Source organism: Peromyscus californicus, unplaced genomic scaffold (assembly GCF_007827085.1).
Source record: "Peromyscus californicus insignis strain IS unplaced genomic scaffold, ASM782708v3 Scaffold_4__1_contigs__length_199733344, whole genome shotgun sequence".
Taxonomy (NCBI): domain Eukaryota; kingdom Metazoa; phylum Chordata; class Mammalia; order Rodentia; family Cricetidae; genus Peromyscus; species Peromyscus californicus.
In genome coordinates, this window is record NW_026294562.1 from 4,065,015 (window position 1) to 4,080,136 (window position 15,122).

Consider the following 15,122-nt stretch of genomic DNA (forward strand, 5'->3'; position numbering starts at 1 on the left):
CCTCACAGCATGACTCCCATCCCACTGGTTCAGAATCTCGAGATCAGGCATACAGTCCCAGTGTCACTCAGACTATAACGTCACCACACGTGGAGGAACATGACTGAAGCAACAAGAGCCTCTGAGGAAGTGGTTCTCAACCTGTGGGTCGAGACCCTTTTGGAAATTGAACGACCCTTTCACAGGGGTCACATATCAGACACCCTGCATATCAGATATTACATTATGATTCATAACAGGAGAAAAAGTACAGCTATGAAGTAGCAACAAAAATAATTTTATGACCCCCTCATGAGGGTCTGTATTAAAAGGTAGAAGCATTAGGAGGGTTGAGAACTACTGCTCAAAGATTAGGCCTGGACTTCAAATGCTTCACCTTCCAGTGCATCGTGGATCTCTGTCAGTGTTACAAAAACATATTAGGGAACTCTTGGTAATTCCAACGTGAGACACCTCACAGTATGAACATCTCATAAATCCAAGCATCTTGTCTGAGCCCAAATGTATCTCTAACTTACACACATAATGTCTCTGCCACACTTCTGAAATTTTGTTCACTCTTCTGAACCAAATATTCAATGAGTGTTTCTGGATGACCACGTAAGATCCTTTCTAACTATGAAAACCTAGTATGCTTCAGGCCTTGAAAGGTTCAAAGTCACAGAAGAGAAAGGATCCTACAGTGGTGGAAATCAATGCAGGGACAGGCGGAGAATGTCTACTAAGCCTACGGCTGCTGACCAAGAGGGAACCAGCGTTTGTCAGACCTGGACAGGTCACAGTGTGTTATCATTAAGTAGCTGGCAAGGAGATTCTGACGGGAGTTAGGATGGCATTTGGGAGGCACAGTTTAGCTAATATGCATAAACAGAATAGCCCAATGACAAGCACTGTAGACAAGGAGGGAGGAAGGAGGCCAGCATCTCCACGATGCTGTCCAGAAACCAGTCTAGCGACAGCCTCGAGACGCCCAGTCCTAATGAAGTGTAACCAAGAAACTTTAGAGTTTTGATGCTATGAAAAGTTTTCCTAAGAATGCTAATCTCTGGTCAAAAAAGCCAGTTTACTAACAAACCAGGCCAGATGAAAGCAATGTATCTCCGAAGGAAAAAAACAAAACTCCTAAAAACACCACAGCACTTCCCTTTGATGTAGTTCCTTAGTTCAATATCTGTAGATGAATTGCTAAACGGTCTTATTAATAAAAAAAAAAAAAACCCAGAGCCAGATATCACCACAAGCCACCCTCACCTTACGGACCCTCCGCTTCCAAAAGAGAGACCTACTTCCTGTATACTCACACCTATAAGCCTTTCTGTTCTGCTACCTTGTAGTAGGAATCTTAGGTCTTCTTAATAAAATCAAACCTGGAGCCAGGTATTGGGGTGAATGCTGGAAGATCAGAGAAGCAGATCAAGACACAGCTACCTCACCTTGCCAGTTCCTCCGCTGATCCTGTTTCCTCAGACTGGATGCCTCTGAGTCCTTATCCAGAATGAATCTCAGCTGAACTGCTGCTTGAAAGCCTGAAAGCTTAACCAGTCAAATGCTTCTAGTTCCTGGTCCTAACGCCTTATATACCTTTCTGCTATTTGCCATCACTCCCTGGGATTAAAGGCTCACTTCTTGGGATTAAAGGTGTGAGTCACCATGCCTGGCTGTTTCTAATGTGGCCTTGAACTCACAGAGATCCAGAGGGATTTCTGCCTCTGGAATGCTAGGATTAAAGGTGTGAGTGCCACCATTTTCTAGCCTCTGTATCTAGTGGCTGTTCTGTTCTTTGACCCCAGATAAGTTTATTAGGGTGCATAATATTTTGGGGAACACAATACCACCACACTATCTCATTTGCTTTCTCTGTCCAGCTACATCACTTCCTCTCTCTGCCCAGCTCTGTCACTTCCTGTCTGTCTGTACAGACCTCCAAACCTTTATGGTTAACTAGTGTTGGAATTTAAGGCATGTGCCACCACGCCTGGCTCTGTTCCCAGTGTGGCCTTGAACTCATAGAGATCCAGACAGATCCCTGCCTCCTGAATGATAAGATTAAAGGCATGTGCTACCATTGCCTGGCTTCTGGCCTGTTTACTATAGTGGCTGTCTTCTTCCTTTGATCCTCAGATAAGCTTTATTGGGTTGCACAAATGAAACATTACCACTAATATCCTCTGACAGAAAATAGCGTATAAAGAAAACTCAATGTTCTAGCGTCATCAGTGATATAATAAAATACCTCCACAAAAGGTAATTTAGGAGAGTTTATTGTATCTCATAGCTCCAGCTTATTGTCTGTCACCGCAGAGCTTGAGACAGCTAGTCACACTACATCCAATCAGGAGCAGAGTAAGAATGAAGTCATGCATGCTTCATGCTCAACTGGCTTGAGCTCAGGTCACTTTCTCTACTCTCACACAATTCAAGACGCCCTGTCTAGAGGACGGTGCTGCCCATAGCAGGCTGGGTCTTCCTATATCAGTGAATTTAATTAAAACAATCCCCCTTAGGCATGCCCACAGGCCAACCCAATAGAGATAACCCCTCTCCCTTACTGAAATTCTCTTCCCAGGGAATTCTAGGTTATTTTGAGCTGCCAATCAAAGTTAACCGTCACAGTTAACAAATGAGCAGGTGCAACACCAGCATTTAGCATCTGGAAGAATGTACCTATTTGTCAATAAACATTTAAATCTGCATTTTACCTGTTATAATTAGCAAATTCCTGTCAGAATAGTTTGGGTCCATGTCTAAAAAACAATTTAAAATCGGTTATGGAGGTGCACACCTGTAAGTCTCACATTGAAGAGCTGAGTCAGGAGGATCACTGTGAGTTCCAGGCTACCCTTGACTACATAATGAGTTCAAGGCAAGCCTATCTAAAAACAAACAAAATAGATGAAGTCTTCCAGGAGACACTGAACAATGTAATAAGTTTCTATACTAGTACCAAGACAGGCAAGGCTTGTGGTGATAACTTGTTTGTGCTCTAACAAATAAAGCTTGCCTGGAGATCAGAGTGCAGAGCTGGGAGCCCACAACAACTTACTTTTTTTATGACTAAAGCCTGCAGAAATCACAAGACTGTAAGTCCAGTAACATAAAGCCATTGTTCATCTTTGTGTCTCTAAAGGACAGCAAAGATGCAGCTTAATGTGAGAATCAGATAAAACCAAGGCTCCGGAACTGAGGATTGCTCATAGGGTAAAGTGCTCGAGATTCGGTCATGAGGACCAGAGTTTGGACCTCCGGCACCCACATGAGTACCATGTGGCATTGAAGCCCGCCTGGTATCCAGTGCAAGAGAGCCAGGCTGGTTGTTCCCTGGAGCAAGCTGAGTTCAAGAGAGGTACTCTGCCTCAACATGTAAGATGGAAAGCCTTCTCTGAAGATGGCCATCATCACCTCTGACCTACACACACACACACACACACACACAAAGGGGGGGGGACACATCCATGCACACTACACACATATACACATGCAAAACAAAACTAAGGTTTTTTGTTTGTTTGTTTGTTGTTAATGCCACAATTTTAAATTATCTACTGGGCTGATGAACTATGTTTTTCTAATATTTTCCCAGTGCACATGAATCAACAGGAAGAATGCTTAGAAAAATGGCCAACTTCTGTGGTTGATATATTGTGTACCCCAATAAACTTATCTGGGGGCCAGAGAACAGAACAGCCACTATATTAAACATAGAGGTTAGGCAGTGGTAGCACATGCCTTTAATCCTAGCATTCTGGATGCAGAAATCCGGATCCCTGTGAGTTCAAGGCCACATTGAAACAGAGCCAGGCATGGTGGCACACAGCTTTAATCCCAGGACTTGAGATCTCATGTCTTACTTGGGAAAGAAACACGCCTTTAATGGCAGGATGGCAGGAAGCAGAAAGGTATATAAAGCATGAGGACCAGGAACTAGAGGCTTTTAAACTTTTATGCTTTTTAGCAGCAGTTCAGCTGAGATCCATTTGGATGAGGACTCAGAGGCTTTCAGTCTGAGGAAACAGGATCAGCTGAAAAGGTGGCGAGGTGAGGTTGAATGTGGCTTGTTCTGTTTCTCTGACCTTTCAGAATTCACCCCAATACCTGGCTCCCAAGGTTTTTATTAATACGACCTTTTAAGATTCATGTTATAAATTTCTATTTTAATGTTCCTCAAAATATGCTCCATAAAGTACTTCCACTTGAATCTGGAGCAATTATTTAAGAGTGCATTTTCCCAAAAATATCCCAGATCTTCAGAATCACCACCTCTGCAAATGTGGGGATTAGGAACCTGTATTTGATTAAAATGACCACTAACAGGTAAAAATGATGTCCTTTCTAAGTCCTAGCTAACTTGGTCTATGGGCTTTTCAAATATATTTTTGATGTTTTTAAGTTTGCAACTTGGGGGTACAAACCCGAGTTTCCTTTGGTGGGACTCATCCACAAGAGCCAAACAAAAACCTTGGGAGGGATCAAACCATAGAAAATTGGGCTGCAAGCATCAGGGTGGAAACTTGTGTATGCAAGTTGGCCCCCAATCTACACACACATACTTCCCGTGAGGAGCTCACATGGCCACTGTTGGAAGAGTCTGCGCTTGATATGTCCAACCCAAGATGCCCGGAGTTTCTGTCTAAAGTTAATTCAACGGTCGCTCTTTTTCTCTCTTGAGCCGTGAGCGCGCAAATTAAGTCAGTAAGTAAATAAATAAATACTAAAGTAAAATTTAAAAATCCCAGGGTCCTTGCCCTGCGGCGGAGAACGCCGCAGCCTGGTCCCTACCCGGGCTGCAGTACCTGCCAGCAGCTTCTCCTTCAGCCGATTCAGCAGCTCGGCTGAAGTGGGCCCTTTGGGCTTGTGCACGGCGAACACGCCGCTGAGCGACATCAGCTTAGCAGCCAGGGCGGCTTTGGAGACCTGAGCCTGCGATCTGGTCCGGGACGCTACCACTGCGGCTGCAGCTACGGCTGCAGGGGTCACGGCTGTTCCTGCAGCGTCTGGGGCTGGGTCTGCAATCAGAGAGGACACCACCTCTGTCTCAGCAGCTGCCATGCTTTCACAGCCTGTACCCACTACCAGGAGGCGCACACAGATGACACACGAGCCTGAGCTGCATCCTTTCTCGAGCTGTGCCGCGCGGCCTTCTGGGAATTGTAGTCCATAGCCTCGCAGTACTGGCCATGGGCTTGCCGTGGCAGCTAAGAGTTCTGATGGAATCTCCACTTTATCTCTGTTTCTAAAGTGCTCTTAGTTCCCTGAGGCAGGAGTACATTGGAGCTGTCGTTGTAAAGTACCCAACACAAACACCAAATTTGTGAAGGGCTCACTTCTTGTTCATGGGCACCCTTCTACAACGCCCCCTGCCCCGCCCCCCAAAAACCCTACCTTCATATTCTTGTGTGTGTGTGTGTGTGTGTGTGTGTGTGTGTGTGTGTGTGTGTGTGTGTGTGTGTGTGATATGTATGGAATTTGAAAGACTTTTTCTGATGCTTCTGAAGGCTCGCCTTCTGCTTGGCTCACTGTTTTATCTGATGTAGCATACTCTTGGATTTGCCACTTAGAATGAAAATCATCTGAATATAATATACACTCAGTCGAGCAAGGTACCTATAGACCTCATCCTGTATCACAGATGCCTCACACGTTAGTGGCTGTATAAATATCTGGGAATGAATAAATGAATTCTAGTCACTCAATGCCCCAAAGAAACTTATAGACTAAGCCAATGGTAAATCACATGACAAGTCTTTTCTGTCTCACCAGCCAGATCTCTGACATGGAGACTTATTAATTATGAAAGCTCGGACTATAGCTTAGGCTTGTTCCTAACTAGCTCTTATAACTTAAATTAACCCATGTATATTAATCTGTGTTCTATTACGTGGTGTTACCTCTCTTCCCTTTTGCCACATAGAAAGCAAAAGTAGAGGTTCTTCAATGACTATCATCCTTTTTGAAAGTAAATTGGCGTTGCCAAGAGCAGACAAGTCTCACTGTCATGAAAAGCTGTATGCTATTAAAACATTTTAAATACCCTATTCTTTAGGTCTTTGAAGTGTTTGAAGACCATCTATCTATTTAAAATATATCTCTGTTTAACCTTGAAAACATGCCTAACCTGACTGTAGGTCTGATAGTTATAGAAGACTAACTACTAACCTGTCTTTTGTGTTATTCTAATAGTTTTCAAGGACTAGAACTTTACATTACATTTTTAAATGAGCTACAGATGTACAATATCTTAAACAAAAATAGAAACATATATACAATATAACAAAACTAACCTTAAATTTGTACCAATATATAAAAATTCATACCAATGTAAAATATTTGAGGCTAGTAGTTGTTCAAAAGTAAACTCAACAATCCACCCTTTTAGACCATTATTTTTATACCATACCCATTTTTTTCCTTCAGAAAGAGATCCCTGAACCTAATCTCCTTTGTTCAGCTTTTTTCCTGACCACAACCAATAACAACTTGCATCCAACCTCCCTAAACAATGACAAACATCCATAACCCACCAAATGATCAAAAATAACTGATCATGGGAATGTGGACATCAAGTTCTCTAGACTGCTTCCTGTTGTCTGGGAGAGATGGCATCTTTAGGGGACCCTGAGAAAATTGAGATAATGGTCAAGCCCTGAGAGAGCTGGCTGTATCATTTGTTGTTCAGTCTCTGTGTGATGGGAAAGTGCAGAAGTGGGGAAATTGTGGCAAAAGTAGTCTGTGAGGCTGGACCATCTCAGCTGGCAGCTTAGAAGATAATTTTGGAAGAATAATTTTTAGAAAACTTCAACAGAGGCATTCTGAGAGGCTGGATCACCTGGACTACTTGTCTTTATTGGTGTCTGGTCCTTTTTTTCTGAAAACACACAAAAAGTAACATATATCTACATTAACACAAGTATGGAATTGTGTAGTGTGCACAAGTCAGTTAAAGATGATTTATGTTTTATGTTTGATCAGGTAAAGGGCATCTGTTAACCTTATAAGTTTGTTTGAACCATATAACCAAATTGTAATATAAATCTCTGTCCATGCCATATGAAAGGATGGCATGTAATAAATCATGAGGACTCTATAGCCAACAAGATTTATCATGTCTCATCCAGTCTCAGAGCTGTTCCCATATCAGAGGATCAGTTTATACATCTCCTGTCTTGTAGTTTTTTCTTTTGTTCTTTTTTTTATGTTTGTAGCCCAGATTTTCAGGAGGTCTCCCTCAGTCAAATCTAATCTTAATTAATTTTGGAGGAATCCATAGCCTTTCATTTTCTGTGGAAACAAAAGTACAACCTCTCCCCCAAAGCAACACATTTTTTGACTTCCATTCTGAAATCAAGACATCTCTAAAGTATCTAAGTTGGTTTAATTCAGCAGTCCCTTCCATTATCCAATGTCTCTCAGCTGCTGCCATTCGATCATCAGCATTTAAAAAATTCAAAGTCAACAAAGCACTAAGCAGGATCCAGACACCCTGTGTATTTCCCATCCTTATACGGCTTACTTTTTTTAAATATTACTTTACTCTCTCTTTAAAGTCTTTATTTTTTTAAACTATTTATTTTTTAGGACTGTCTATACTCATTTTCTTCTCTTTCTTCAGCATCTAAGTGTAGCTAGAGTTTTTTTGCCTGGCCCACAGTCAGGACAAATCTCTTTCACCCGCCAGTCCCAAGCCGCTCAAACCCGATCAAGTAAACATAGAGACTTATATTGCTTACAAACTGTATGGCCATGGCAGGCTTCTTGCTAACTGTTCTTACAGCTTAAATTAATCCATTTCTATTAATCTATACCTTGCCACGTGGCTTGTGGCTTACCGGTACTTTACATCTTCCTTATCCTGATGGCGGCTGGCAGTGTCTCTCCCACCCAGCTTCCTGTTCTCTCAATTCTCCTCTCTGTTAGTCCTGCCTATACTTCCTGCCTGGCCACTGACCAATCAGTGATTTATTCATTGACCAATCAGCAACACATTTGACATACAGACCATCCCACAGCACTTCCCGTTTTCTTTTCTTAAAAAGGAAGGTTTTAACCTTTACACATCTCCAAAGTCAGCTTGGTATATTTGGGAATTTGGGCGTAGCTTCTCTTACTACTTCCTGCTGGAGGGGGGCGCTGTATCTTATGGGGATACAAAGAAAATTTTAGGGTTATGGAGTAGTCCATGAGGGTGTATCATCTGAGCCAGTTGCCTTGAAACCATTCTGGATGTTGGATCATCTGGGCCTTGGTGTCACCTTTCAGGGGGTCTTGGCTGGTCAAACCTGATGTATCTTAATCTGGAACAAATCCATAGTCTCTGGCTTTCTGTGGGAACAAAAGAGACTCTTTTCCAAAGCAACATATCCTTACATCCAAATTTTGAAGTCAAGGTACCTTTAAAATATACATTTTGGCATAACTCAACAGATTTTGTAATCAAATGTTTTTCTTTAGTTATGAATATCAAAGAGAACATAATCCAGATTCTCTGTGTGGTAGCCATCTTTACGTGGCTTATTTTTTTATATTAGCTTGAGCCTATTGCTTTGAACTACAACCTTTTAAGCCTGAAACAGCGCTGGCGCTGCTAGCTTCGCCCACTTTAGCTTTGCAACATGGCGGTGATACGTTTTCCGCCAGCTCTGGGAGCCATCAACTCTCAGAAATAGTGGGTCTATGCTTCTATCAAAGCAGCATGTAGCCCAGAAACCTCTTTTTTGTTTTGTTTTGTTTTGTACTAGCAAAGGCTAAATCCACCACACTGTAGTGGGTAGCCATTCCAGCTTTGTTCTGGAAGTTCCAACCCCCATTGAGACTTCGGCAACTGTCACGCCTACAAGGCGGAGCCAAGGGAGGCGCCGGAGGACCCGAGATCTGGATCGGCGGGCGCTCTCTCTGTTGCGGGACCCTGGACTGGAGAGGTGGACTGAGCAGAGCTCCAGAGAACACCGCTGGACTGTGATACACCTTCCCCAGACTCCGCGACCTACCTATTCCTTAATTTGTAAGTTACGCCATTAAATAAATCTCCTTTTAACTACGTGGAGTGGCCTTAATAATTTCACCAATACCACACAGCTTAATGTGTCATTTGCAGAGGCCTCATTCCCACCATACTGTAGGTCAAGCATGCATGCACGCTAGGAACCCGCCAGTAGCTCAAACACATTTGACATACAGACCATCCCACAGCATCTAAGCACTTTTTTTTTTTTAACATACTGTACCTTTTCAGAGATATTCTGTGTCTGGACCTGACTTTTTAAAGTGCCTGGAACATCCTCTGACCATGTGAGACAAATCTTAAACTGCTAAGTCAGAAGCCCCATGACTCAGCTTAGCACATGGCGCTGGTGTATGGCTCTGCCATGTGGCTCCAGCCTGCAGGCAGCAGTTGGTAGCTGTGTCTATATGATGAGCCAACCTTGGTCACCTGAGAGACCTTGGTCACCAGGAAGCCAGTCAAGAAGCCGAATTTGATTCTGTGTTCTGAACTTTTTTTTTTTTTTTAGCTTTCTCAGACCTTGTGTGGATATACATGACCCCATGCTAGTCACCATGTGTAATGAGTCTTTTTCTGCCAACCAGCCAGCTCCCAAATAATGACACAGAGACTTCTTATTAAGTATGAAAGCTTGACCTATAGCTTAGGCTTGTTACTAACTAGCTATTATAACTTAAATTAACCCATTTTTATTCATCTGCATTCTATTGTGTGGCATTACCTCTCTTCCATCTTGTACTTTCTATTTCCTCTCCATGTCTCCTGTCTTCTTTTGTGTGCCTAAGTTCCTCCTCTTCTTCCTTTCTCTTCCTGGAAATCCCACCTATACCTCCTGCCTAGCTATCAGCCATTCAGCTTTTTATTACACCAATCACAACAATACACAACATAGTGTACAAATATCCCACAACAAAATCATATGAACTTACTCTGATAACTGCAGCTCTTGACAATTCTAAGATTTTTTTAAATATTCTTTTGGACTTTCCATTCCTTTGTAGATTGGTTAGATATTAAAAATTACATTTGAGTGGGGCATGATGGTGCATGTCCTTTTTTCTTTTTTTCTTTTCTTTTTTTTTTTTTTTTTTTTTTTTTTTGGTTTTTCGAGACAGGGTTTCTCTGTGTAGCTTTGCGCCTTTCCTGGAACTCACTTGGTAGCCCAGGCTGGCCTCAAACTCACAGAGATCCACCTGGCTCTGCCTCCCGAGTGCTGGGATTAAAGGCGTGCGCCACCACCGCCTGGCTGATGGTGCATGTCTTTAATCCCAGTATTTAGGAGGCAGAGACGGGTAAATTTTGTGAGTTCTGGGCCACCCAGGGTTACATAATGAGACCCTATCTCAAAAACACAAGCAAACACGCACACAAACCAAAACAACAACAAAAACAAAACACTATGTTTTACATTAATAAAATTAAACTATCTGTGGACAGGGCATCAGCTCTTCTCTCTAAAAGTGTTTCAATCCACCACAAAGTTCACAAACACTCTTTTGATCCCAGAATAAGGCAAAATAGAGGGGGAAATGACTTTTCTTCTTCCCCTGATACATTAAATGGAAGTGTGGCTATTATGGGATAGTTAAATTTCTCTTAATTGTTTTCCCACATTTCCTCACAACTGTCCTTTCTCATAGTAATCTCCCAGGATAATGTGTTGTCCTAATGAAGACTCTTAGGTGATCCCAATCTGGAGATCCCATTTGCATTTTTCCCATTCATGCAACAAATAACATGCCAATACAATGATTACAAACACAATGTTCCTGGCACCAACCTCTAATTTTCTGAAGTAACCAACATCTAACACATTAGGCAAGCCTTCAACCCACAGGTCATTTTATTTAATATTTTCTGTGGGCTGGAGTGGAGGGAGGGGGAACTGCCTTCGGGGTGTAATGAGAGCATAGTAAAATAAATAGACTCTACCTGGAGGTGGTGGCCCTCAGGAGGCAAAGGCAGGCAGATCTCTGTGGGTTCCAGGCCAGCCTGGTCTAGTACGGGAGTTCCAGGCTAGTCAGGGATATGCAGTGAGACATTGTGTAGTGGTGTGGATGAGAATGCCACCCATAGACTCAGATGTCTGACTACTCCGTCCCCAGTTGGTGGCTGTGTGGGTAAGTTTAGGAAGTGTGGCCTTGCTGGAGGAAGTATGTCACAGGCGACCAGCTTTGAGATTAAAAGCTGTGTGTCATTGCCATTTCTCTCTGCTTCCTGCTGTGGTTCAAGACGTGAGCCCTGGCATCCTGATCCGGCTTGCTACCTTGCTTCCCAGTCCCGAAAGACTCTATCCCTTTGGAATCATGAGCCCAAATAAATTCTTTCTTCTATAAGTTGCCTTGGTCAAGTGTTCTGTCACAGCAAAAGAAAAATAACTGACACACTCTGTCTCAAAATAATATTAATGCAAACTGAAGTCTCTAACATTCTAGATAAAATGCCTTGTTGCCCTCAACTATCCATGTGTCACCAAAGGTAGTTTATAAGTAAGACTAAAAAAATCAACCAGATCCAAATACAGTGCTAGGTCACCCGTGGTTCCTGGGGCTTGCTCTGACCCCTAACACACAGGCCTGGGGAAGCTTTTCTTCCCAGAGGCATCTGTACACGTTCTTCTGTGGAGCCACAGGCAGCAGGGCACCGAGGCTGCTTTGGGGCCTTACAATTTGAGTTTCCAAACTGAAACACGGAAAGGTGTTCCTGACAGCCAGGAAGATGAAGCTGAGGATGCTTGGGTCTCTATCGCAGACACAGGAAAGGCACAGTGTTTATAAAGTGCAGAGAAGAGAAGACATCTGTCCCATCTGTTTATGATTTCCATCTCGGAATTTAAAGGGGCTGGAAAACTCTTTAAAATTTTCTCTCTGTCTATGCCATTGAAAAGTATCCTAATAGGGAAGAAAAATAGGGAAGAAATCTGCTTGGCTACACAAGGGTTTCTCTGCTGTGGGCTGAGGGGATTCAAGAAGGTTTACGTGCCCTTTTGGTGTAAATATGTGTGAAGTTTGGGTTTGGACTGTACATTCCTTTTGTAAACAGGAAAAATAATTGCAATAAATAAAACTTAAAATTAAGCAAAGAATATTATGGTGATATTTTATTTGTACTGAAAGGTGATTTTATTTGTATGTTAATAAATAAAGTTGCCTGGGGATCAGAGCTAAAGCAAGCCATTTAACAGAAGTCGGCGGTGGTAGCGCACGCCCTTAATCCAATCACATGGCAGGCAGAGTCTCTGTGTGTTCAGGTACACAGCCAAGCTGTGACCTGAACCTTTAATCTCAGTATGAACCATAGAGACCTGGAGGTCTGTATAGTCAGGCAATGACAAGGAAATCATGTGGTTGGGTTTAGAGCCAATGAGAAGGCAGAACAGAAAGGCAATTAAAAAGACAGGTCACACAGGAGAGGGTCTCTCTCAGGGGAAGGACGGCAGCGACTGGTAAGCTAAAGGCTTCGCTAGTGCTCTGATCTCTGGGCTTTTAACTCTGCATTTGGCTCTGTGTTCCTTATTTAGTAAGACTGTTTAGAATTTCATCTACAGAATATTTTTATTTTGCAAAGAAAGGACCTGTGACAAAATGCTAATGTTAGGAGCATTAAAGACACGTAGACCTCAGGCCCAAAAAGCTGACATCCAGTGATCTGGGAATGGGGAGAAATCCCAGCTGTTCAAAGAAAACAAAAGGAACTTTTTAAAAGATCAAGAAAGAGATAGCTGTACTGTGTAGGGACAAAAGATAAAGATGATGGATGACTAGTCTTCTCCATCAAGAATGCTTTGGGGGTGGAAATGGGAAAGGCAAGAGAGAGAAAATGTCCTAGAGGGTAAAAAGACTGAAGGACAATGCTCCCTGTTCCAACTGAGGTTAGTACTCTGGTCTTGAGAATTCTGTCCTGGGGATGGAGGCCCATGGGAACTCATGAGAGAGACAGATAAAGGAAACAAGCTTAGATAGATGCTATGTGCTGATGTTAGCTTTTCCCAGGCATTTTTATAGTGATTCTCAGTAAAATAACTTGGTAGTACAACTTCACTGCCCATGCAGATGCTGTGTGACTTTTTCTGGGGAGATATGAACAACTTCCAGTTCACCTTAGACAGGGCACCAATACCAGACCCCAAAACCAATTCCACCTAAGCTGAGTTTAGTGAACCAGGGAGTTTATTAGTGTCACTTACAGGAGCATGGGTGACTCAAAAGCAGCTGCATTGCTAGAAAGCCCTCCTATCATGAGTGAAGACTCATGAAAACTACATCTTGTATAGACGAATTGCTAAATGGTCTTATTAAACACACACACACACACACACACACACACACACACACACACACACACACACATACACACACACACACACACACACACACACACAGAGCCAGATATAGGGTGAAACCCTGAGAGATCAGGGAAATAGGAAAAGCCACAAGCTAACCTCACCTCACCAACACCTCAATCTCCAAAGGGAGCTACTTCCTGTATACCCATGCCTCTATGCCTTTCTGTTCTGCTCCCTCATTGGCTCTCTCAGCCCAGCTACATCACTTCCTCTTCCTGCCCAGCTCTGTCACTTTCTGTCTGTCTGTACAGACCTCCAGACCTTTACAGTTAGTGCTGAGATTAAAGGCGTGTATCACCATGCCTGACTGTGTTCCTATTGTGGCCTTGAACTCACAGAGATCCAGACAGATCCCTGCCGCCCAAATGATAGGATTAAAGGCATGTGCTACCATTACCTGACTTCTGTATAGTGACTGGCTTTTTCCTCTGATCTCCAGGCAAGTTTTACTGGGGGACACAGTGTACTGGGGACACAGTGTACTGGGGACACAGTGTACTGGGGGACACAGTGTACTGGGGACACAGTGTACTGGGGGACACAGTGTACTGGGGGACACAGTGTACTGGGGACACAGTGTACTGGGGGACACAGTGTACTGGGGACACAGTGTACTGGGGGACACAGTGTACTGGGGGACACAGTGTACTGGGGGACACAGTGTACTGGGGACACAGTGTACTGGGGGACACAGTGTACTGGGGACACAGTGTATTGGGGACACAGTGTATTGGGGACACAGTGTACTGGGGGACACAGTGTACTGGGGGACACAGTGTACTGGGGGACACAGTGTATTGGGGGACACAGTGTACTGGGGGACACAACGCATCACACAATCTTGGGGCTCCCTGAAACTTGCAGGCAGCTGTGCTTCACAGAGTCTCCTCTCCCCACTGCTTAGACAGCCTTGGGGAGGAGCCTTGTGGCTCTAAGTTTGAGAAGCTTCCTGGGTCTTGTAAAGCTTATTTACTTTCTGAGTCTTATGAACTATCCTCTGCCCTCTATTAGGGAATATTTCAATTTGAAGATAGCCACAAAACAGTGATGATGGTGGTGATGATGATGGTGATGATGGTGATGATGATGATGATGATGTTGATGGTTATGTTGATGGTGATGATGGTGATGATGGTGATGATGATGATGATGATGGTGATGATGATGATGACGGTTATGGTGATGGTGATGATGGTGATGGTGATATAGTGGTGATGGTGATGATGATGGGGTGATGGTGATGCTGCTGCTGATGGCTATGGTTATTGTGATGCTGATGATAATGATTTTATTCCCATTTTATATGGAATGTGAACCTAAATGAGGTTAATTTGACCAAGGGCATATGACAAGAATAGAGTCAGTAGTAGTTTGGGTGTCCCCAAAAGCAATTCAGGCCAGATTCAGGAGAAAGACTTGGGGTTCAGGAAACCTCTCTAATACAGTTAAAGTTTGGTGTTTTAAAGGGTACAGGTCAAAATGAGCAAGAGGCAAAGCAGTTGAAACTGTCTCAATCTTCCAGTTTCTTCTTTCAGTGGAGGTTCAAGCACAGGGTTTAACTCTCCAAACCCTATAATGGAAGCATTATCACGAGAGCTCATCTGAGCCATCATGTCAGGGTTTTTATGGCAATCAGTCATGTAGATAAGGCTTCTGCATGACTGACCTTACATACTCAGCCTCTGGATGCCAGAGGTCAAAAGGATTCGAAAGTGGCCTGAGGCCTGAGACATCCCGTTATATTCCTGTCAGATAGGATATTCCAATGCTCAGAGGTTGGTT

General features: G+C 43.2%; 1 protein-coding gene across 7 annotated transcripts in view; it reads right to left on the reverse strand.

Annotated features, from left to right (window-relative positions):
• The window catches only part of Trub1 (TruB pseudouridine synthase family member 1), a 159,137-nt gene extending 154,052 nt beyond the window's left edge, over window positions 1–5,085 (reverse strand). For 5 of the 7 annotated variants that reach the window (XR_008213204.1, XM_052714143.1, XM_052714145.1 and 2 more), the window contains exon 1: window positions 4,791–5,084. Coding sequence is in view for 6 of the 7 variants with exons in the window: in XM_052714143.1 (XP_052570103.1) it covers window positions 4,791–5,046 (256 nt within the window). In the remaining variant the exon portion in view is untranslated. Of the gene's footprint in view, window positions 1–4,790 lie in introns of all 7 variants that reach the window. The other 2 variants (XM_052714139.1, XM_052714141.1) reach the window with 1 other exon arrangement.
• Between the last annotated feature and the right edge of the window lie 10,037 nt (window positions 5,086–15,122).